Genomic DNA, 25,254 nt, shown 5'->3' with positions numbered 1-25,254 from the left:
GCTAAGTTACTTTTGGTTTACATTCACCCCACAGAAAAGGTCACTGGTTCTTAGCCTAGTATGGGAGTTCACTACTGACCACCTCTTCACACACACACACACACACACACACACACACACACACACATTCTAGCATGCCCAGCACTGTGACTTCTGTTTCTGGTTTGCCCAGACTGGTGAATGCCCTAAGGGAAAGATCAGTTTGGAATGTTAAGTTCTCCCTAATGTTTCTCCCTTGACATTTGATTTTACCTGGTAATCCCTCTCTTGTCAATTCTTTGGTGCTTTATTTATAAAGATGTTTATACTATTTCATCTACATTTTTTTGTTGCCTTTATTCTGGGAGTTGGTTGGACTGCCTAGCTTATTTGCCAGTTTACCCCACTAATCAGTATCAGTTGTGTAATGGAAAAAGTTTAGGCCCTCTTTCCCAAAGAGTTTGAATTTTCCCTCAGAATCCTCTTACTACATTGGAGTTGATACACAGAATCATGTCTGCTCTTGGAGGAACTTTCAGGTCTCTAGCTACCAGGAGGACCAACCATTCTGGTTTGCCTGACTGGGGGGTTTCTAGATACAAGACTCTCCACGTTAAACCTGGAGAAGTTCTGGTCCTGGTCATACCAGAGCAGGTCACCCTCTCAGCTATGACTCAGCTATGGCATCACTAAGTGTAGGTGTGAGTAACCCACTCTCTTTTCTCGGAGGAGGAAAGGAACCATCACACTTTCCAGTGGGGACAGATAATCCATGGCCCCACAGCTCCTTAATCTTTCCCCTGCCTGTTAGTTTACCAGTGAGATGGCTCAACTGTACTGAAGTAAGTTCTCTGGGAGACTTGATACTGACGGCACATTCCATGATTCATCCTGCTGGCCTAGACCAACATCATCTTGCAGTGGAGGAATAAAAGACCAAGGCAGAGTGTCCTCTCTTCATTTTCTTCCTGTAAATTGTTCCTAGTGAACTTTATACATATACCATATATGCTACTGGTACTTACGGCTCTTACCCCTGCATAACATCTAGGATTACTATAGCACAACACTGGGTATTCCCCACAGTGAACATTTACTGCAACTACTACTCAGTGACAGATAAATGACAATTTCCTCTAGCAAAAATTTGGAGCTTTCTGCCTGAACTCAGCACTAATGGCTTGTGTCCATTGCAATGTAGTAGTGTAACATTCTGACAGAGAGGTGTCAAGGGGGAGAATCAGGGACTAAATGAATTAAATAGAAACAAAGGAAATAGGATCAGGACTAGAACAGAACAAAGACATTTCCCTTAACCACATCTGGCTAAGAGTTTTTTCTTATTAAAGAGAGCAGCAGATCTCAGTGGATGGTCCAAGGATCCATGGGGTTCCCAAAATCTTTAGGGCTTTCCCAACATCATTATTATTTTCCTAACATGACAAAGATAATTTTTCACTCTCCTGCTCTCTCCAGTACACAGTGCAGTTTTCCAGAGGCTCTGTGATATTTACCCTGATAGAATGAACGCAGAGGCAGATATAAGGATCCAGCTGTCTTCTAGTCAGACATATTCAAGAAGTTTGCAAAAATGTAAGGCAATACCACTCTTACTAAACCTTTTTGGTTTTGGAAAATATTTTTATAGATAATATGCTATTTATTTTTAGCATGTAAGAGATTATTGTTATTTTCAAATGAACTAATAAATAATTTGATTGTATTTTAATTTCACAGGCAATAAATATTAGCTGATAAAAACCAAGCTGAACCAAATCTCCTTCGAGGCCTCAATAATTTTTAAGAGTGGAAAGGGATCCAGAGATCAGAAAGTTTGAGAACCACTGGAACAAAACCTATAAATTAATACTGGAGAGTACACTGTAGTTAGTTCCTGTATTGTGTAGCTGTGTCACATGTGTATTAACAGTATTACCTGCTTATGAAACTATATGTGGTTCATGCCATAGTGTGGGCTAAGTCATTTTCAACTAACCATTTTTAAAACTCATTCCTTCATTTGCTCATAACAAATATTTGAGTTTCTACTCTGTGGCAGCCATCATGGTAGGTTTTGAGGGTACAACTGTGAACAGGATGCACTTCCTGATTTCAAGTAGCTCACCAGATGGAAATAGCAGATCAATCAACAGATCCTCTCCACAGAACACGAGGAGAGCCACAAGAGGGGTACTATGTGAGGGTGGGCAGCTGCTCCGGTCTAGGGGAGTAAGAGGGAGGAGTTCCCAGAGGTATTATCTGACCTCTGACCTGAGGGACAAGCCAGAGCTAACCAAGGAAGGACACTTTAGGAAGAGGGAACCACACAGAAGAAACAGTGCTCTGAGACATCTGGTAATATACCTCCTGATTTTAAGTGGACAAATGTGACTAATGTGCCTGCTGATTTCACTGGGGATTAATTGTGGCACGGGCCTGAAGGCTTCATTGTGGTAGATTTGGAGTGACATTGGCTCAAGGGAACTATTCCTTTCACAAGCTCTGCCCTCTGCCCTGTGGCTTAGAAGTAGATCGTGAAGGCTGAGCAGATCTACCAGAAGTCCAGAACTACATGAAAAAAGCACATTTCCTGACTGGTGGGCAGGAACTTATGGACAGTGAGTCAGGAACTGCTCGGATAGTAGAACGTGCTCTGTGGTCTGCCAACTTTATGGGGATTCAGTCACCTTGAGCCACTACTCAGGTTGCACTCGTCTTCATTCATTGCCACAATTCCCGAAGCTATAATGTAAATGCAGTTTCCCACAGATTACTGAAAGCATTCCCCAGGTTTCAAAGTAGCAACAGTTGGGAAACTGTAGATTCTACCTGTGGAACACACATCAGAACAGTAACGGTACCCGTGATGGGAGCCTGGGTGGCTCAGTCAGTTGGGCGTCTGACTCTCGACTTCAGCTCAGGTCATGATCTCAAGGTTGTGAGATCGAGCCCCTGTGGGCCGCACTGCTGGGCATGGGGCCTCCTTAAGATCTCTCTCTTCCTCTCCCCTTGCCCTTCGCCCCATTTGCACACTCACTCTCTCTCTAAAAAACCAAAATTTAAAAATGGAGAACAGTGGTAATGAGAACTGATATAATAACCTAAATTTTTTCAAATACATAAGCCTATGCAAAGAAATTCAGTCATATATTTTATTATAGTAAATATCTGGGTCACCAAAGTACTGGTTTGCTAGTTGAATGACCAACACTGCCACATTACCTGAAACAGGCATAGACAGACTTGAGGCATGACTCCAAGGGAACTCAGGCAATAGGGAGCCCAGTTATAGGTTCAAGGCCAACCGTAGCAGTAATTTGGTGCTATGCCCCCCCAATGAGAGGTTATAGCAACATTTGTAGCTCCTTTCTATCTTAAGTCTAGATTGTCCCTAGAGGCCAAATACACTGGGATGAAATAGATGAAAAATAAGTTAAAATTAAGAGTTCAGTTATAGTACTTTTCTGATGAGGACAATTTTTTTTTTTTTTTTTTAAACCAAGAAGGTGGGTGCCTGGGTGGCTCAGTGGGTTAAGCCGCTGCCTTCGGCTCAGGTCGTGATCTCAGGGTCCTGGGATCGAGTCCCGCATCGGGCTCTCTGCTCAGCAGGGAGCCTGCTTCCTCCTCTCTCTCTCTGCCTACTTGTAATCTCTCTCTGTCAAATGGATGGATAAAATCTTTAAAAAAAATAAAAAAAAATAAACCAAGAAGGTGAGTGATCTGTATACTGAAAACTATAAGCCACTGATGAAAGAAATTGAAGAAGACACAAATAAATGGAAAGATATCTCATGTTCATGGACTGGAAGAATTAACATTGTTAAAAGGGCTGTACTACTCAAAGCCAATACAATCCCTATTAAAATTCCACTTTTTACAGAAGGTGCTTTTTACCAAGGTAGAAAAAATAATTCTAAAACTTATATGGAACCACAAAAGACCACCCCCCACCAAAAAAAAAAAAAAAAAAAAAAAACCCAAAAAACAAAAGCCAAAAAAAAAAAAAAAACAAGCAATCTGAGAAAGAAGAACAAATCAGGAGACATCACACTTCATGATTTCAAACTATATTATGAAGCTATAGTAATCAAAATAATATTAGCATAAAGATAGCTAGGGGTACTAGCATAAAGACAGACACATACACCAAAAGAAACAGAGTCAAGAGTCCAAAAATAAACCTATGAATAAACGGTCAACTAATATTTGACAAAGGAGTCAAGGACACTCAAGAAAAGATGGTCTCTTCAATAAATGGTGCTGGGAAAATTGTACCTTCACATGTCAAAGAATGAAACTAGACCCCTATCTTATGTCACTCTTAAAAATTAACTCAAAATAAATTACAGACTTAAATATAAAGCCTGGAGTCATAAAACTCCTTTAAGAAAACATAAGAGAAAAGCTGCTTGACATAGGGCTCAGCAGTGATTTTTTTGGATATGAGAACTAACGCACAAGTAATGAAATAAAAAATAAACAAGTGAGACTACATCACATTCAAGAACTTCTGCACAGCGAAACAATAAACAACACGAAATAGCAACTTATGGAATGGCAGAAAACATTTGGAAATCATATATCTGGTAAGGGATTAATATTCAGAATCTCATAAAACTCCATGGCCAAAACAAAATTTAAAAAAACCAACAACAAATAATCCAATTAAAAATCAGCAGATGATTGAAACACCTGGGTGGCTGGGTAGTTGAGTGTCTGATTCCTTGTTTCAGCAGGTCATGATTTCGGGGTCATGGGTTCGAGCCCCATGTCCAGCTTCCTGCTCAGTCTAGAGTCTGTTTGTCCCTCCCTGCACTCATGTGCCTATGTGCACATGTGTGTGCATGCTTTCTCTAATAAATAAGCAAAAATCTTTAAAAAAATGGGTAGATGACCTAAGTAGACATTTTTCAAAGAAGATATTCAAATGGCCAACAGGTACCTGTAAAGCTATTCAGCATTGTTAATCATCAGGGAAATGCAAATCAAAACCATTGATGAGCTATGGCCTCATGCTGGGCAGAATGGCTTTCACTAAAGATAATAAGGGTGGGCAAAAATGTGGAGAAAATGGAGTGCTTGTGCCCTGCTGGTGGGAATGTCAATTGGCTCAGCCACTATGGAAAACAGTATGAAGTTTCCTCAAAAGGATTAAAAATAGAATTACCATATAACCCAGCCATTCTACTTCTGACCATTTAACTGAAGGAAGCAAAATCACCATCTCAAAAAGCTATCTGCAGCCCCACGGTCACTGCAACCATTGTTATTCACAATGGCCAACAGGAAACAACCTAAGTGTCCATTAACAGATGAATGGATGGAGAAAATTGGTGTAACTATAATGGAATAGTACTTGGCCATAAAAAAGAAGGAAATCCTATGATTTGTGACAACATGGCTGGGTCTTGAGGACATTAAGCTAAAATAAATCAGAGGAAGACAAATATCATACCATCACTCGTACGTGGAATCTAAAACACCGAACTTAAAGAAACTGATTGGTGATTGCCAGGGCTGGGATGTGGAGTGAGGTCGGCAAAATGGATGAAGGTGTTCACAGCACATAAACTTCTCATCATAATATAATACACTACATGGTGACTCTAGTTAAGAATACTGTATTGTGTATTTGAGAAATTGCTAAGAGAGCAAATCTTGGACGTTCTTATCACAAGAAAACAAATTTTGTAACTACGTGTGGTGAGGGATGTTGACTAGATTTTCTGTGGTGATCACTTTACAGTATACGCATATATCAAATCATTTTGTTGTACACCTAGAGCCAATACAAAGTTCTGGGCAATTCATCTCAATTTTTAAAACGGATAAATGAAAGCCACAACACATAGAAATCATAGGAAGATACAAAATTATTCCCCTCAAGCCAATCGCAGGATAGCATCACTCCAAATTTCATGGCTTACTTATACTTAATGAGACCAGAAAATAAACTGCATTGGAAAACAGTAATAGACAAGCATGAACAAAACCCCTTCCGTGAGAGAGTTGTCAATTTCTATAAAATGACTGCCTCCACTCCACCTAGTCTCCCACTTCTCCATCTAGGTGCAATCATCAGTCCAGAAACCTTCATTTCTGGAAAAAAGTACCGTGGCAAGAAACAAAGAAAACCCAAGACAGCCGCAGAGCCAGCCGCCTCCCGAGTTAGCAACAGAATGCCTTGGTAGCAGGGAGGGGCGCCCAGTGGTGACCTTGCTGGGCCCAAAGGTCTGCCATGGAAAATTGGTCATGAGAAGACCCTTAAGCAGACTCCCTGTTCAGAAATCACGATCCCCTAAACCAATTCTGAGCATGCCCAAGGCTCCTGGGCCGCAGGGCGGGTGGGAGGGGGTGAGGTTTGTGATGCAAGATCTTGCTGCTTGGCAACAAGCGAGGTGCTCCACAAACTTCCAAACAACAAAATAAAACATGATTGGTTTCCCTGTGGGCAATGTAATAGTTAACAGTTAACAGCTTACGGTATAAATAAAGAGGCCAGGTAGGATTATGGGTTCTGTTCACAGTATCGGCACTCAAGGGAGTCGGATTATTTCTCTGACGTCGCTAACGAAGTGACAATATGACATTTGCTTCCCATTCTAGAAAAACATTTTCAATTTTAATGACAATGTGCACGTTTAGTTTGTTCAGAAAAGCAATTCCTAGACTTCGGAAAAATGACAGAAGGGGGTGGGGAGAGAAGAAATCAACTATATACTATACACAACTATACAACTATATCCTCAAATAATGGAGGCGATTTTTATAGGCCAGGTATCTAAAAGTAAAGAGTTCAAAATGATTTTATTTTTCAGCACATGGTTTCTGTGAACAGCTAACCATAATTTTTTTCCTTGCCTGCATTCCCAAGTTGGTTTCATAGAAGGCTTTATTGTCGTCCCAGAGCATTGTCTTGCATTAATTTCTATGACAAGGAACCCAAAACACATGGTGCTGAGAGTAACAAAACAGAGTAAGGGAAACAGTCATGACTTGGCACAAAGTGTGACAAGCTGTAAAAAAGGGAATGTTTCAATATCTGAAGTGGTGTTGACTTCCTATGAACAACCTTTTCTCTTCTAAACAGTATCATATTCTTTTCAAGCACATTTGGAACGCAAGTCAAGCTGTGTTTTATTTTTGATTATAATAAACACAGTCAGTTTCCTGTAACAAAGACGTACTAGTGGTGACCAGTTGAAAGCCAAAGTACACCACCATAAGCTGGGCGGGGGGTGAGGTGGCGGGGCCTGGGGAGTGGGTAGTCAACAGATAAAATAAAAGAGCAGCCGTCTGGAAAGTTCTCTTAAAAGAACATAAAAAGGCAGTGTTTTCTTATGAGACTAACACAGAATGCCAAAATATCTAGCTGGGCTCTTTTTTTGTTGTTGTCACTTATGGCAATTTGTAACTAAAAATAGCAAATCCTTCAAAATAGTGGGCTCTCCTGTGTGTGTGTGTGTGTGTGTGTGTGTGTGTATGTGTGTTTTAATCACCATTATAAAACTCAAAAACTCGGGACAGTTCTTTAAATGGTAACACGATTTCTTTTGGAAGACTCATCTATTTGGCAGCTTATTATGTTTATCATAGTACTAATCAAACTGTTGTCTTACAATGATCATTTAAAAATGTTTATAGAAAAAGGGAAGGGGGTGAAGAGATACAAACTCCCAGTCTTAAAATAAATAAGTCACAGGGTTGCAAAGTACAGCATGGGAAATAGTGTCAAAAATACTGTCACAACGTCGTACGGTGACCACACTTACGATGGTGAGCATAGCTTAAGGTATGGAATCATCCGCCGAATCACTATGTTGCGCAATTGAAACTAATATAACATCGTGTGTCAACTATGCTTCAATTTAAAAAGTTTATAATTAGGCATGCACTTAGATTGACCAAGGGGAAATCATAGTTTATAGATAAAGTTTATAAAGCTTTCATGATTAAATTGAATTCCTGATCTCAAATTCATTAGGAAATAATGTAAATCACCTTACCATTTCTTGAACTAATGCTTTTTCATAATCAAGCTCACACAGTAATCTGTCTCTACCATCAAACAGCTAAAAGAGAAGAATATTACATTTTGATTAAAGGAAAGAACAGAACGCCTAAAATTCCTCCTCAGTAGAATTTAGCAACACATATTTTGATTTTAAACAGGAGAAAAGAGGATCATAATACGATTTAGAAAATTTAAATGTCTGTAGATTCTCATGTAACAATAATATATTATGATACAATTATTGTATTTTTACTAGAAAAGCAAGCAATATACACACAGGAAATGCCAATTTATTTATAATCTTTCTCACACAACCCCAACAAAATGTGCATCTATATATAATAAAGTAAGTAGAGTCTGTCAAGAAGAGCAATTCTGCTTTTCCTTTATAGGACCCATTTCTTTTATTTTAGATTTTTGTGTTCTATTTCGTGTACAACAGATTCTCTTCATGCCAGCTGAAAACAGCCATCAAAGAGCGTACACTCTAGGGACACTCTACTTCTATGTCTTGCCTCACTGTCTTCAATGATTATTTGCCATTTGTGTATATTTATATTACATTACATTTTATACACTGGTATAACTGATATATATCATGATATGTATTATCAATGATATATATATTATGTATTATATATCAGTTATGTAATATATATATGCATATATGTATATGACATATAATATATGTCAGTGATATATTATATACATATTATATTATATATATTATATTATATACATATATTGTATGTCAATTATACATGCTGATAAACTTCAAACCTTGGTTCTGACATCCACTCAATTAATTCATATATTCATCATTTAATACACATGAATGGAACACCTTTTAGATGCCAGGAGGTCTATGTTCATCTATGGAGTTACAGAAATGAAGTAGAACAGAACATTTCCTCTGGAGCATCTACAATATGGTAGGAAAACAATGTGAAAAATGACCATAATACATAAGAAAATATGTTAATAAGCCATATTTTCAGGTGGTTAAAAAGCATAAAGATCCACATATCCCACATATAACCACATATAACCACATATATCCCACATATAACCACATTATAATCAGATCAAGTGACCTACCAGGTATAAAGTAGAAAAGAGAGAGTAGAGATTGACTCTCAATTTCTCATCTGTTCTTGGGATTGATGAACAATCAAAGTCATTCATTTAAGTGGGGGAAAACAGCAGAATCCAGATTCAAGGGGTAATGAGCTCAAGTTTTGACAGTGAGTTTGATGCATATGTAAAGAATTTTTTCAGCAAACATTTCTTAAGTCTGATGACTAAGAATATAAACAAGACAGTTCCTGACCTCAAGAGAGCAAAGAATCCCAGGTACGCAGGGCCACAGAAAGAACTTCTAATTTCCATAGGAAATGGATGGGGACTGTTGAAGTGCGTGTAACACTGAAATTAAAGATGAAAACAGAGTTGAAACTAGAGATGGGGTGTTCAGGGTAATCATGAAGCAGGAGAGGAAGTTTGGAATCACTGGTAAGCAAGCGTGCCAGTTATGGGAGAGACTGACGTCAGCTAGAGAGAAAATGAGGAAGACCAAGGATAAACAGAGTACCCAAGAATGGCATTCAAGAGGAAAATGGAAGATAAGAAGCCACTGACAGATATTGCTTAGGAAGGAAGGAAGAATCGTGTGACAAATCAGAAGTGAACATTGGTGCAGAAGAGTCTATGACACAGCCAGTAGTCCTGTCACATACGGCAGATAATCCAGGAAGGAAAAAATCTAAGAAGGATCAAAGGCAATATGAACCTCACTGTGACCTTATCCACAGGAAAAACTAGCATTGGGGGAGTGAAAAGGGGGCTGGTAAACACAGATTTCTTTTAAATAGTATTTGAAGTACAGTAAATGGCAATGGGTTAGGTGTGATTAAGGTCAATGGATAGCACCAAGATGATGGTTTCACCGTGTCTTAGGCCAGAGGGAAATTTTAAAAGGCATAAGAGTGAAAGGGGCTGATGAAGAAAGTTCCAGAAGAGAAGGAAGAGATGATTCAGGGAATAGATGGAAGGATGAGTCAGGGCAAAGAAGAATGATCCTGTTTGGATCAAAACAAGTAAAGGTAAGGCTAGGTAAGATAAGCCACAGAGGAAGAGAAAGCAGAAGGGGCGGGGGAAATCAAGTGTTTGCCATGTTTTCTGTGAATTAGGAAGTAGTGTGGAGGATGGAATATGGAAACTGAGAAAAGTAATGGTAAGATTAGAAGAGCTGTAGGGGATAGTAGGAAAGGGTGTTAATTAGATCCAAGTAAAATGATAGACAGAGAGAGGGTGCATCCACTCTGGGTTAAAACCCCATACACTTGGAAATGCCACCAGCAGGTAAGGATTGACCCATCTCCACGGGAGCAGGGCTGAGGAACAGTGGGGACTGGCTAGACAGGAGCCTCTGAAGGAACACAGCAGTATAGTTGATAAGGTGTGAGGGTCGACGGCAGGGTTAGGGGAGGTAATGGAATGAGGTGGAAGGAAAGGAAAAGATTCTGTTTTGAGTCATCATACCTTGGTCTGAAAAGGAGTGTCACCAAATTTTCAATGGGTGTCAAAGGCCATTAACCCCAATCCTTCCTGCCTCTTAGATCACTCTTCTCAGTGACCTCTTCTGCTTTATGTCTCCACTGTCTTTCATCTTTCCATTGGCATCATTCAAAAATATTCTAGTTTCTTCTTTAAAAAATTTCCTCCCTCAGCCTCACGTCCCTCTCCAACTACTCCCCTACTTCTCCCTGACCAGTCACAGCCCAACTTCTAGAGGGCTGCCCACACTCACTGTCTCCACTTTTGCATTCACCCAGCTTCTCACCTGCTCCCACAGTTTCAGGTAAATCACTCTCATTAACATCACAGGGGTCACCCTGTTGCCAGACTAATTGCCTAATCTTCCCTTTTGAGCTTTTAGCATGGCTGGTGGCAGGACACACTGCAAAGGAAATTCTCCCTTGCTTTGCTTCCAGGATGTCCCCTCTCTGGCTTTCCTCATTGCCTGTTTTCATCTTTACTCAAATGCTCACCAGCCTGAACTTCTCTTTTACCTCTCCTGCCTTCAACCATATCAATGACCGTAGAGTTTACTGCCTAAACATCCCTAGAATTCATCCTTCCCAGTCATCCCCAGCATCTCACTGTCCTCTTTCTGTTTCAGATTATACTTCCCCTGGTTTATCCAAGTAACCTCTGAACCGGTCTCTCTGGTTCTAGATTTTCCTTCCTCCTGCTCATTTTCTTTCTGAGACATGAATCCAATCCTTCCCCAACGCTTAAAGGTCCCCCATGGCCTCAGAAGGCAATGCAAATCCCTTGGCATGATTAATAATCCCTGCCAGGAGCCCTGCTTCTTGCCACCCGTGACTCTCACATACCCTCAGCTGTAGGCAGTCACATGCACTGACTTCCCTTCTGCATGTTTCTAACCCTTCCCACCTCCCATGTCCCCTTCCTGGCTTATTAGAACCGCTCTTCTGGGAGTCAGCTCAGACTCCTTCCTCCAACCTTCCTGGACCCCTTAAAATCCACGCTGGGCTCTCCCATGAGGCCCAGAGCAATCTGTACTCAGTCTTACACTGCCCTGCCTCCTGATGCTGACCTCACGCCGGGCTGTCATCTCTGACTTCTGGCTGACTCCCTCCCAGAAGGATTTGTAATATGGCCACAGCTAGGAAACAGATTCAGCTGTTATTAGATTATTGGAATTTTAACATGAAAGTTACTGAATATCATAAAAGACAGTGCTTTAAGCCCTGATGGGTGGCAAGAGATCAGCTTAACCAGCTACAGGCCATTTTCAACTTCGTTTTCACTGAATCCAGGGGTAAACAAGACAAGGTGTGTCTTATCCTGGGGCTTCTGAGCTGCTCACCTGTTCCCCGTCTTCCTGCCCCAAGACAAATGCTCATACATAGCTCACTGGATTCCTACCTCATGCTTCAGCCATACCAAATCACAAAAGAGTCCACAAACACATCTCACACTTATGCATTCACGCTCTGAACCTAGCACTTCCACCCTCCTACCTACCTGGAAAGATCAGCTCCACTGAAGGAGTGTGAAATAGGTGTGGAACTGTGTGTGAAGCCTTTCTAGAACCTTCCAGGTAAAGCTAGACATCTTTTCTCTATGTACATACTTCCATTACAGTCCACGTCACACAGCCCTAGGATTTTTGTCTCTTGCTCTAGATTTATTCTGCTCTATAGCAGGGCTGTGTGTGTGTATGTGTGTGTGTGTGTGTATGTGTGTGATTTTTATATCTTGACAGTAGCTTAATGCCTGGCACTAAAAGGATTTAATAAACATTACTGAATTAATTGATTTAGTGGAGGATATTGGAAACCAAACCAGTAAATATCAGCTCGTGTTTGTTCAACAACTCCTGACGTGCTTTCCAATCAGCAAAGCACTTGGACGTGCATTACCTCATTCTACCCTCACAGTAAGCCTGTGAGAGACAGGAAGTAGGATAAGGCACTGGCCCAAGGGACCACAGTGGCAGAAATGAAAGAGGAAACCAAGGTTCAAGAGTCTTTCTGCTCAATACCAAATTGTGCCTGTATTCAATGTTCTGTGGTGGTCCAGTACATATAAAGAAAAAAAGAAAAGAGAAAGGATTTAAAAGACGATCAATCAGGCTAGGAATCTGCTATATTTGTCTAGGAGAGAGTTGTGAATTAAAAATATGGCCTAAGATATACACATATATATGTATATATTTTGAATTTTATAGTAGCCTTGTTAAAAGTAAGAGAAATATGAGAAATTAATTTTAATAATATATTTTTATCCAAATACTCATTCAAAATATTATCATCTCAATGTGTAATAATCAATTTTAAAAAGCACTGCTGAGATATTTCACTTAAATGCAGTCTTTGAAACCCAGTGTGTACTTCTCACATACAGCATATCTCAGTGTCGGGGCTAAAACTTCATCAGAAATACCTGATCTGTATTTAGATTGCATAAAGTTTACAGAAGAAAAAGCAGATTCACATACCAAGTTATTTAAAATATACATAAAGGTTTCCCAATAAACTGAAACAAATATCAGTTTTTAAATTTAAATTAAAAAATTAAAATGAAATATAATTAAAAACTGAGTTCTTCAGTTGCACCAGATACAACTCGTATGGTCAGCTAGCCACATGGGGCTACCACTGGCCGGTGCGGACCTAAGGAAGCTGAGGATGCATTTAACTGGAATCTTTACACTCACACAGGGTATATAACTCGTCATTCGAAGGGGTATGTCTCTTTCTAATTGGTGGTTTCCTAGTCAGATTTTTTGCTTTAATTTTTTGCACTCCTCGCAGAGAATAGTAAGGTTCCACAACTCATCTCTACCAGTGACAGGATAGAATGAACACTTCTAGAAACATTTAAACCTTCCTTGGAGGCTAAGTGACACTGGAAAGCTGGGACTATCTTTTCAGTTGTCGACATTGATGCCAAGAAGGCTAAAGTTGTCTGTCCACAGACTCTTGTTTTCTCTGCGAGGATGGGACTCCTGCTTTTTCTGCTGCAAATGGGGCAAGTGCAAGAAAATGAACTTGCTCCGCAAACCCCTGTGATGGGTCTGGTTTTCAGAGAAAACATCTCCCACCTCTGACCCTTTGGGGTAACCAAGTCTTTAAAAAATAGTTTGTAAGAGTAATCTTATTGAAAACCCAAGAATACCCTGAACTGTAAAATCAGCTTGAAATTTGGACCCAAACTTAGGCACAGGTGGCTGTTCGCTGGAAACACCGCTAGTGCCTCTGCAGGACTGAATGTTTCATTAAAACTGAATGTTATCCAGTTTCAATTAATTTTCATTTTCAAACTGGCACTCGATTTGGTGAGAACATTGATGTTTATTTGGAATAAATCAGGGATATAAATACACATTTTCGCCTGTAAATTTCCTGAACTCTAAACACATTCTCATTCTATGAATCACTCAGAGAGCATCTGTCCATGTGCACCAAGTACTGTGCTCAGCACTGGGAATATTCCAGAAACGGAGATGTTACCATCTCTGCCCTCATGAGGCTAGCAGTGCGGCAGGGAAGATGGCCCTTCGCTGAAAATGTGCTGATAACTACGATGGGATGCTGCCATAGAGAGTTAAGAAAGCACAAAGCAGGGAAGCCCAACCTGTGCTGCTGTGGTCCTCCTGCCTTGGATGCCCTGGGAGATCTTGACCTTCCTGACACCAAAAGAAATCCTGTTCAAAATGCAGATTCCCTGCATAGCATAAGCCCAGTTCATGTGCAAACACAAAAATGAACATGAAGCCCCATCTGGGCTGAAAACAAGATTGCTCGTTCTTAATAATAGAATTCTCCCACTAGCACATCTTCGGACCCCTGGTGTCATATAACTTTCCAGTTCCTTACAGTCAACAAGGTAGATAACTCAGTTATCCCAAAGAAATGAACTATCTGTACATTAATTCATTTTCAAGGCAGAATCCTTATTGATTACCAGAGACCTTACCCAAATCACGGGAGAGATTAAATGCAGAAAGTCCCCAAGACAAGCGGGACACAGTGTGATCTCACCCGTCGTGCCGGTATTTCAATGTAAAAGAGTCGTTCGTCAATGTAAAAAGTTACAGTACCTTTTGAATAGTTCTATGATTCTTTTCTACCTTCTCTTTCAGAGTTATAATTTCATCTTCTGTAAACAAAAGGAAAGAGAGGCCAACCATGAAATTACAAGCTTACGGCCCTGTATTCAAGCTCCCTGCTTCAGGGCAGGCTGCACACTGCTGGCAGGCATGGCGGACGCAAGTCCTAGCAGGACTGTGACCTTCACAACTGCCCTTGACATTCACAGCCTTCTTCCTGCTGTTCAGAAGGCTGGTCAGATAGGGATTAAGAACTAAGTTCAAGATCCAAGTGTGGCTGAGGGCTGAAAGCTTTTGATCGATACTAGCAATGGACATTTTTGCTGTTAGTTACAGCCAATGCGAAGTGCTTTAGCAGGTGGCACTTTATGACTCAGAACTACCAAAGCCTGAAAAAGTGGTATCACACCACATTAGAAGGGAAACGAAACTACACTGATACGGTATATTTTATAGTCAATGGATACTGTAATCTATCTGATTTCATCAATATTTTGCTGTTAAGTGTTTTTGTTTTGTTAATTGCTTCTTCATTGCTTTTCATCCCTGCAAGTAAGGGGAACATCATGTAAGTAACAGAAATACAAAGAAACCAGTAGGTGAAAAAAATACTTTAAAACACATGATTTAAGTGGAACTTTTACCAACGCTTATGGTATGTAAAAAAGGGGAGTATGAGGCATGCACACGACAATTTGTACTTTAATTTGTCCAAAATTGAAGATAATTCCATAGTAAATAGTGCCATATTTTCCTGAAGGGCCAACTCTGTTCCTCCACAAAGCATACCCCAATCTGCGTGCTTAAGTACTTAAAGGTTATAAATTTTAGATAATCAATCAAGCATGTGAAACAGGAATCAGCAAAAGTTTCTATCCTTTATAATATTTCTAAGTGAAATAGAGCACTGCTTTGTACATTTTTCAAAGGTCAGTGCTCAACTTGGGTCGGCGGGGGGGGGAGTGGAAAAACACCTTGATTTAGAATGGCATGAGACTATAACCACAAAGAAACCATCTTTCCCAAGCAAGGAATGCCATCTTCAATGAAAACCAAAGATGGCTATCAAGCCAGTCTTGTACATGTAAATAACCAAGCAAACGGATGTTCGGTGAAGATGACTGCTGCCACGGACTACATGACGTGTCCGATGCGTAGGTTTTTCTCAAAAACGATTGTAAAAGGTTACCTAATGCTGAATTTTCCTTTAGGTTGAGTCGGATCGCTTCTTCGAGCTCTGCAATGATCTGCAGCATTCTCTCATTTGCCACTTTGTACTCCAGATTTTCCCTCTCTAGCATCGTCTCTCTGGCAAAAGCGTCCTGAAAGATGGGGAGATCCGCGTCTCTAAGCAGAGAGCCAAGCATTTAAATATGCAACACAAGACAATAGAGATGCAGAAGAGCTATCATATAATTTTCTGAATTCTATTACACACTTATAATATGAATAGTAAAAAGGAAGGAGATTAAATAGAGCTCGCTGGAGAAAGGCTGCAGTACAGTCTGTACAAAGACCACAGCACATGGGGACATTTTATTGACAGGAATAATGCATATCATACTGTTTGTGTGCCCTCATCATTCAGGTCAATTCATTATGGAGGCTGCGCCCGGGGAGGCAGCTGGGGCCTCTCCACCCACACTTCCCCCTGTGTGTGTCTGAAGCGCTGTCCGCCTGTAACTAGGCAGGCTGGGGGGACCGGGACGGGCAGCGCCAGGGGGTGGCAAAGTGCGCAGCTAAGGAGGGGGGCTTGTTGCCTTTGTGGCATTTCCCAGTGTCGGCGCTGCCAGTGTCATGAAGAGCACATCACATGTCAAAGCGGTGACGTGTTCAGGCTGGGAGCCGCATGGAGCCCATCAGGCGCGCGGATATCCACACAGTTGGTTTTCGGCTGGGTAGAGGAGCCACCCAGAGGCAATTCATATTCTGAACATTAACGTGGCTTTGCATGCCTGTCACACTGGGGACTGTGCAGGCGTTTAATGCTATTGAAGACTTCGGTTTAAATCTCTATGCAAACAGCGATTACCTTGTAAGAAGGTTTCAGGATAACTTACAACAAAGGACTTTAAAGTTATAGTTTTAGTAAAGCAAACTCATTTACATTTTTATTATGTGCGTCTTTTGTTTAAATCTTGCCATGTCCATTATGGGAGAGGCTTTTTCTTACGCAATAGAAGCTTATTGGGACAGCTACTCTTCCTTTCTTCTTCTTCTTCTTGTCTGTTTCAAAGCTATTGAAAAACATCTGAATATGGCTCTCGCTTATGGCTGTCTGGATTTTACTGCCACACATTTTTTTTTTTTTAATTAAGATGTAATGGATGGGGAAGCTGGTGCAGAGCTTTTTACTTCCTGATGGGAAAATATTAAACGATCACACGATCTCAAAATATTAAGGAGCATGCTAAAAAGTCATTATATTATTATGTTAAAAGAAATAGAAGGTTCTATATGCCTTGCTTCAGAATTCATATAGTTAACAGAAGTGCTTTCGAACTTTGAAGTAATCTTCAGATTATAATGTATTCTTCTCACAGCAATGTCATGATTGCCAATACACAAAAATAAGATCCCTCAAAAACAGAATCTTCCCTCCCAATATATTGGGTTCCTTTCAGAATTGTATTTTTATTTAAATTTAGAGAGATCCAAAAGCAAATTATTAAAATGTTTTACTCTGTGGTCATAATGGCTCAGAAGGAAAATGAGTGGCTACAATTTCTGCAGTACATTTAATAAAGCCAGTACCTTCAACAGGAAGCTGCCTACTAATGAAGTTAGTCACATCAGAGTTAATTTTTAAAATGACGCTAAGTTTTGCACTAAACCAATACAATTCTTCGTGATTTTGACCCACCACTTCATTTACATTATTTGAGCCCAACTCATTCTTAATTGATGAGAACTGACAAATCTAATAGTTAATAAACAGCACTGTTGGAATAAAGGAAGAACCCCAGTCATTAATTTCTAGTCCCACACTAGAAATTCAATGTGAAACCATCACAGAATGCACTTATAGACTAAAAAGGGATTTTTAAACAAACAAACAAATAAACAAGCAATATTTGTCTCCAAAGGCTTAAGCATACATTTCCTAACTAGCATAATAAGAACATCCTATGACAGGAGCCCTCGTTATCATAAACTAAACAAGACCTATTTGAATTAATCACAAGAAGCATAAAATGTGTAAATGGTGGCAGCTAATTCCTCGGTGCGTTTTCTAAAACTCTCCTATAAAAGTAGGAAACAAGGAAAACACATTCAACTGGACAGTTTTCCTCTTCATATCCATCTACACAGACCCCATCCTTGTGAGGTTAATCTTTAGCTCTGTCCCCACCATCTGTCAGCTGCAGGAACTGCACGTAATTAACTATTCAGACTCCCCCAGCAATGAGGACACTCATTAGCAAAATGAACAAAGGGATAGTTCTGGGCTGCCACGGTCATCTGTTACACTCTGAGTGGCAGGTTTTGTGGTGGTGTTCCTTCTACCATCTGCCCAACACCACTAGTTTTTGGCTTATTTAAACCAAGAGACTTCTCTAAAATAAACTGCGTTAATAAACCGAGGTTAAAAAGGAGGGAGATCATTAAAAGGTGGTTAACTGCATGTAGCTATTTAAAGCGACATTGTAGCTGCAGAGAGATCGTGTGGGATCCACGACCGTTCTGGAATTTTGAATTTCTAAGGGAACCTGCCGAAGTTTTCCTATCACGTTGGGAAAACGAGGACTTCTGGCCGTGGCTTCGGCGCCATTCACCAGACGGGCACGATCTCTGTTCCCTGGTTTCGGAATCCTAAACAGGTCCCAAAAAGAATCATTTAGGAATGCTTGGTGTACTGTAGAGCCTTGTTACTCAAAGTGTGGTCCACAGCCCCGGCCTCACCCAGGAGCGTATGGGAAACGCAGCCTCTCAGGCCCCAGCCCAGACCCACTGGCAGAACCCTTGTCTTCACCGCAGCCGCGGGGGATCCACAGGCACAATAAAGGGCGAGGAGCTCTGTGCAGAGCCCGCATGTGCCTCTCAGCAGTCTCCCTTCTGCCTTATTGGTATCGCAATTCCGCAGGCTCCCCGGCTCTTGGACATCTCAATTTGCTGCTGGGGCGTGCAGTAGGCTTCTGATGCGTGCCCACGCTGCCTGACAGTCGTGGAGAGGAGCAGGTGCTCTCCCAGTGAGTGACAGCCAGGCAAGTGGCGCACTGGGGCGGTGCAGCCCTGCAGAGCCGCCACTCTTGACGGACAGCTCTGTTTCAGAGCTGTCAGCAACAAACAGTTACGTTCCCTTCTGGGGGGTGGGGCGTGGAGGAGGGTGATGGTTGCCCAGGTCATTTATGGGAGGGTAAGGGGGAAAAAATGAAGTCTTTTCAAAACGGACAACTCCGATCGCTATTAAAATGCATGGGCACGTGTGCCGGCAGAGACGTGCACCCGGGCGCATGCGCTCTGACAGGCCAGCCTCGGGGAGCGAGCCTCCAGGGGACCGATCACCGCACAGCACCGCAACCAGAGAGCCGCAGACAGGTGGGTACGTCACGATGGTTTCCTACAGAACTGCACTGGAAACGACGCTCAGTCCTTGAGTGACAGTGCTCGGGAGGGATATTCGACATCAAGCCTGGAGAGCTATATATATAGCTCTATAGCTTGAAGAGCTCCCTTTCCTGATTTCCATTTTGTTATAAATCTGATTTCAGCTCTGTCTATTAAAGTTTCCCTTTGCGATCACATTCTCATCAGATTTTTCTCAAAAACCGTTCTAGAGAGAGAGATTGTGACTACCTATTAACTGTAAAGCTATTCATGTAATTGGGACTGTCAGTAAGAATGAACTAGAGGGTTTCCCCACTGCTTATTGAGCTTGCTTATTTCAAGTGGTTTCAAGTTCTCTCCACCGCAACTTTGAAGTTCTCCAATTCGTTCTGGGAATTGGATTTCCAAATCTAATAGATGCTTGGTGGGTCAAGCTTTTTTTTTTTAACCACCAGAGGGAGCAGTTGTATAAGATGAAAATTCAAATTAAAAAAGATCTCTTCCAGAACCTCCATGGCGTGGAGTTTTAGGAAATCTTAGAGGATTAAAAAAAAAAAAAAAAAGTATCCTCCATAAGTTTACTTTGTATAACTCATGATCTGTTTTGCGGCCTTCATGTCCACGTTCCTGAAATGCACACCAGTCCCAGACCGCTCTACCTTGCCCTTAATCAAGGAGGGAGACTGGCACCACACATTTTATTGGGGTCCCCGGGAGCTGGGAGAAATGTGTACTCCTATTTAATCAGGAGTATCTCAACTCCCTCAGATCTTAGGGTTTACAGAAATTGTGATGTGGTCTCCCTGGGGACAAATTATAGTGGAATGACCAGGGTGTTCAGGATGCCCTCTTGAGCCAGGGAACACCCTACTGATACTAGAGCAGCATGGACGCCCCCCCCACCTCCTTGTCCTCGCAAAGCCACTACCCATCTTCATCCTCAGAGAGAGGATGTCAGAGAGAACAATGGCCAGGTTGAGGATACTTAGAGATATAAGCATTACAAGACGGACCTCATGGTTTAGTGTCGCGACCTCAGTTGGGCTGAACAGGTCCTGAGGTTTGAGGTCTGTTCAGAGCATTTCATGGAATGTAAACTAGATGGTCACAGGACTTGTGTTATTTCCTCATAATGATAACTAGGATTTACATACTCAGCTTTCCTCAAAGCCCTCAAAGTAATTCACATTCAGTACAACAGGTATCCTTCTCACAACTATCTCTTTTAGCTAGGCGGGTACCTGCACACTTCACAAATGGGAAATAAATGGATCAACATCACCCTGCCCATCTGGGCTGGATATCTTTGACCAAGACAGGATTAACAGCCAAAAACTATTATAGCTGTTTTAGTCCTTTCTATTAAATTATTGTCTCCAAAACATAAGGCTGGATTTAGACCCAGGAAAAGGTTAAAGTAAGTGCAAAAACTGGAAATGCCTCTTCCATAGCAATCAGAACATGTAAAAAGAATTAATATTTAATTTTATTAGATCTATGCTATTGACACAATATTATATTACTTAGGAGATACTCAGGGTTTTCTTTTTTTAAGAATATAAACAATTCTAATAGGTTATACAAAGTAAACACTTCTTCACCAATTAGTAAACAAAATCCTTCAGGTTGAGACAAGTGCAATTCCTTATCTCTTCTAAACTTGGAGTTGTAAATAAGATTACTAGCGTGAGATTTAGGTAAACTATGGATTGTTCTTAAAGGGACGGGCAACGTGTACGTGTTTTTTCCTAGTGTTGACATTTGGATGTATAATTCTTCAGACTTTTCTGTGCATATCTATGCATGTGTCAATATTTATATGGATATGTATATACCTGTAATAATATATGCATACATTATAATAATATTAGAGTCTATTTTATATATACCTACCAACTAGTTAATTTGGAAAATCACAACCTTGACATCTTACTGTAGAGCATAGAGCTCCACATCCTTTTGTGGGCGTCAGGTCAGCTGGGACCTGGTTCCCGTGTGATCCTCACCATGTACTAGCTGTGTGCCTGGGAAGAGTCACTTAATCACTCCATCTCTGCTTCCTTCTCCGTAAACTGAGCCAGGAGATGAGAAGAGGTACCACTGATGAGGCATGTGGTGCCTACCAGTTGGCTTTCAAAAGACTGTTATTCTTCTGGCCTCTCTTTTAGCCTCTCTGACCCAATCAGCTTCTTGCTCTTAGAATCTAATAATAAAGACTCTTCTGTGGTTCTAAACTGTGGCTGGGCCACAGCCAGTGGCTCAAAGCTGACTTGAGATGAAAATAAATTCACCTTCAGCGTCCACACTTTCCAGAGCCCTTAAAATTCTCCTCCTTGACAGGAGTTAAGCCTCTCCTTGCCCTCTCCTTCCATTTCTGTTCCCACCAGTCCTTTTGTCCAAGTAGTAACCCACCTTCCGGCTTCCTCTGAAGCAGGAGAATTAGGGGAAAACCTTTCAAGAATGTTCCTTGAAGGTCCTCCTGTTCTATGGTGCTTCCTGGAAGCCTCTGTCATGGAGAGATCACTAAACAGCAAAACAGGGCTGGAGTCTTCAAAATTAAAACAAAAGTCTACGTGCTCTTCTAGAGTAGGACAATTTCTACAGTGGGAAATAGGTTATTTTATTTCTATTATAAATAAAAATTGAGAACAATTGTATGGCTCCTATTAATGATGATGGGTTTTCTAGACTATGTCTTGAGGAGAAAAGGGTTGGAGTGGCTGATGTTGTGGAGAGACACCCAAGATAGACCACTTGTATTTCCTTTACTCTTAACCCAAGCTTTTGGAAAGTTATAACTTTATGTATATATATATTAAAGTAAATTATTCATTGCTTTGAAACTTACAAATTTTTGAAGTCTAGACTCTTCATATTGGTCTAGTTCTTCTCTTAATTCCTTAATAACTTCTTCTCTTTCCTTCAGTTTTTTTAACAAAACACTCATTTTGATACTAGTTGATTCATGCACAAAGGCCTCTTCTTCTACCTCAAAGAATTGCTGGGGGGGAAAGCAGGATTAAAAATCAGACACTAAGCAAGCACCATCAGAAACTAGTTCATGTTTTATTTAAGCAACAGTCTTGTAAGTTATTTGATTTTTGTAACTTGCACACAATTTTCAGGAAATAACTATATTTATATTGAATGATAAGCTAAAGTGCCACAGAATATAGCACATTATGCTCCTATAAAACACAAAGCACAATGGGGTCCTCTAACTGCATGGGCCACGCAAGTAATCACAGTAAACCTTAATTGTAAATTTACAGCATGGTTGTGAATGTCCTACTTGGCTCTTGCCCTAGAAAGGAAGATAACAAAAATTTGAATATGTAAAAACAGAAGTAAGCTTCAACGTGCAACTAATTCCCCCAGTGGTTTAATATGGAGATGTAGAGACAAGTACCATATCTTTCCTTTTTTCCACAGAAAAGTTTTGCAGACCATTAATCTAGACAGACTAGGCTTCATTTGAAAACTTAGGAAACTGAGACCAAAGCAGAGGAAGATGCATTAAAATAGATTTTTTTTCCCCATGTAAAGTTGTGGATAATGAACCACTACGTGTAAGAAAGTAATCTTCAGGGTCTATATGCATAACCATTCTAAAATAATGTAATTCTAACATATCATTCAGTTCTCTCCGCATGGAAAATAAAGTTATTTTTTTCTTAAAAGAAATTGAATAAACTGCTTTTTGATAACACTGATCAAATAGAAATTAAATGAAAAAAATACACTCTCAAATTGGTTTTAAATGAATTTGTATATTAGTTGATACTGTATATCACGTATGGCATTGTCTCTATTTTAATTAATTTCACATTTAATTAATTTGGCTCAGTCTGTTAAGCGTCTGACTCTTGATTTCTACTCAGGTCATAATCTCAGGGTGGTGAGATCGAGTCCCACATCGGGCTCTGTATGGGGCACAGAGCCTGCCTGGCATTCCTTCTCCCTCTTCCTCTGCCCCTCCCCTACTCATCCTCTCTCTCTCTCTCTTTTAAAAAAAATTTAATTCATTTTACCTTATATCATGAGCATGCCCCAAGCCATTAACATTTTATATAAGTGTAATTACTGATAGTTACACCACATTCTGCTCTATAGAAATGCCATTATTTATATAATTATAATTGTGTGTGTGTGTGTGTGTGTGTGTGTGTGTGTATATTTTTTAAGTTCTTCACCATACCATGTCTTTATACCTACACCTCTGTCCACATTTCTGATCTTTTTCCTTGGCATAGGTCCTTAGAAGTAGAATTCCTGGCCAGAGCATGCAAATGTTTTAATGGTCTTGATTCACTTTACAAATTTATTTTCAAAAAGATTGTATGGTTTATATTCCACCTTGAGGATGAGGATGTTTGTTTTACTACATTCCCTGAATCATTGTATATTTTCAGAGTCTTACTATGACAATATATGAACACAGTATTTTATTTTTGTTTAATGAGCATGTTTCACACCCTTTTTAAATTTATTTTTTATTTTTAAAAAAATTTATTTACTTATTTGAGACAGAAAAAGCAAGAGACAGAGCATGAGCAGAGGGGGAGGGGAAGGGGCAGAGGGAGAGGGAGAAGCAGACTCCCTGCTAAAGCAGGGAGCCAGAAGAGGGGCTCCATCCCGGGACCCTGGGATCATGACCTGAGCCCAAGACAGATGCTTCACCAACGGAGCCAGCCAGGCACCCCTGAATCAAAACGTTTTGATCACCATTCAAAGTGATTTTTTTCATATATTATTTATGCTATATGTTTTGAAAATACTTAATTCTAATTATATGCCCTTTTACTGAGAACTCAAAATAGTTTTAGAACTTCCATTGATCTCTTTAGTAGTTTTACAGATTAGTTTTCCTATTTCCATTTGCTCGTATAGAAGTGCTTCCCCGTTTGCACTCAGTGCTCTGCAGAACCAGGTCACAGCACCAGACAGGGAAGAAAGGCTTCCAAAATGAACGCTGTTACTCCCTTACTTCCAGCATATAAAACTCTCATTTTCAACCCCGATGTGTAAAAATCATGTTGTCCATTTTGAACTGTTTTGAGAATTATGGCATGATTCTGTTTTTAAGTGTTCACTGCTAATGTATTTGAGCACATGCACATACAAGGAACACAGTAAACCTAGTCACATCTGGTAATACACATAATATTCTATTTCAGAGTTAGAGTTACGAACTAAAATTGTTCCCTAATATATGATGAGCACTGGTCAGCTGAGGAGAGTACGAGACCAGTGGAGAACTGAGAGTCAAGCTAGGAGCAGAACACTGACAGGGCCAACGTCACACTACTGTAAAAATCAGCATATGAATCTGCAGTACAGTGGGGAAGAGTGAAAGTAAAACAATCCACATGACAGTTCCAGCTTTTTAAATGGAGTGACGTCAAAGAACAGGGTTAAGCGTGTAGAGCAGGATGGCCTGTGTCGGCAAACCAGCTCTCACTTAGCCCTGGGCCTCAGTCTTACTATCTGTAAAATGGGATTCATAGAAGTACCTAAAAGGCTCTGAGAATTAAATAAGACAATGCTCCTAAACCATTTTGTATCTATAATATAGTCAGCTCCCTGTGTTAGCCTCTAGCATTTGACTTCTGTTCTGTCTTGTCATTCAAACCCAGATGCCACTGGCCCTGGGAAGCCTTAGCACCCCACCTGCCCACCTGCCCTCCACTGTTGTGGTCTTTCTGTATCTTGTCAACACTCCTCTTGGGTCACTTCATCTATTATTTGCTTATTCACTAATTTTTTATGTTCTGAAGATGATGGATTTTACATTTTTTTAAGGATTTTATTTATTTATTTGGCAGAGAGATCACAAGGAGGCAGAGAGGCAGGCAGAGAGAGAGGAGGAAGCAGGCTCCCTGCTCAGTGGAAAGCCCGATGCGGGGCTCAATCCCAGGACTCTGGGATCATGACCTGAGCCGAAGAAGGCAGAGGCTTAACCCACTGAGCCACCCAGACGCCCCGGATTTTACTTTTAAAGACTTATTTATTCATTTATTTTTTAAGAGAGAGAGTGGGAGGGGGAGGGGCAGAGAGAGAGGGAGGGAGA

At 40.6% G+C, this 25,254-nt stretch overlaps 1 protein-coding gene across 1 annotated transcript in view; it reads right to left on the bottom strand.

Moving 5' to 3' along the window:
- C6H10orf67 (chromosome 6 C10orf67 homolog) overlaps window positions 1-25,254 on the bottom strand; it is a 189,713-nt gene that overhangs the window by 66,810 nt on the left and 97,649 nt on the right. The window contains exons 11-14 of the mRNA XM_059404561.1: window positions 22,033-22,185; window positions 15,826-15,958; window positions 14,628-14,686; window positions 7,986-8,051 (exon numbers count right to left, since the gene is read on the bottom strand). Of these exons, the coding sequence (XP_059260544.1) occupies window positions 7,986-8,051; window positions 14,628-14,686; window positions 15,826-15,958; window positions 22,033-22,185 (411 nt within the window). The remainder of the gene's footprint in view (window positions 1-7,985; window positions 8,052-14,627; window positions 14,687-15,825; window positions 15,959-22,032; window positions 22,186-25,254) is intronic.

The sequence above is a fragment of the Mustela nigripes genome, chromosome 6 (genome assembly GCF_022355385.1).
Source record: "Mustela nigripes isolate SB6536 chromosome 6, MUSNIG.SB6536, whole genome shotgun sequence".
Lineage (NCBI taxonomy): Eukaryota > Metazoa > Chordata > Mammalia > Carnivora > Mustelidae > Mustela > Mustela nigripes.
The sequence above is the reverse complement of the archived record's forward strand: the minus strand, read 5'-3'. Positions and strand labels throughout refer to the sequence as shown.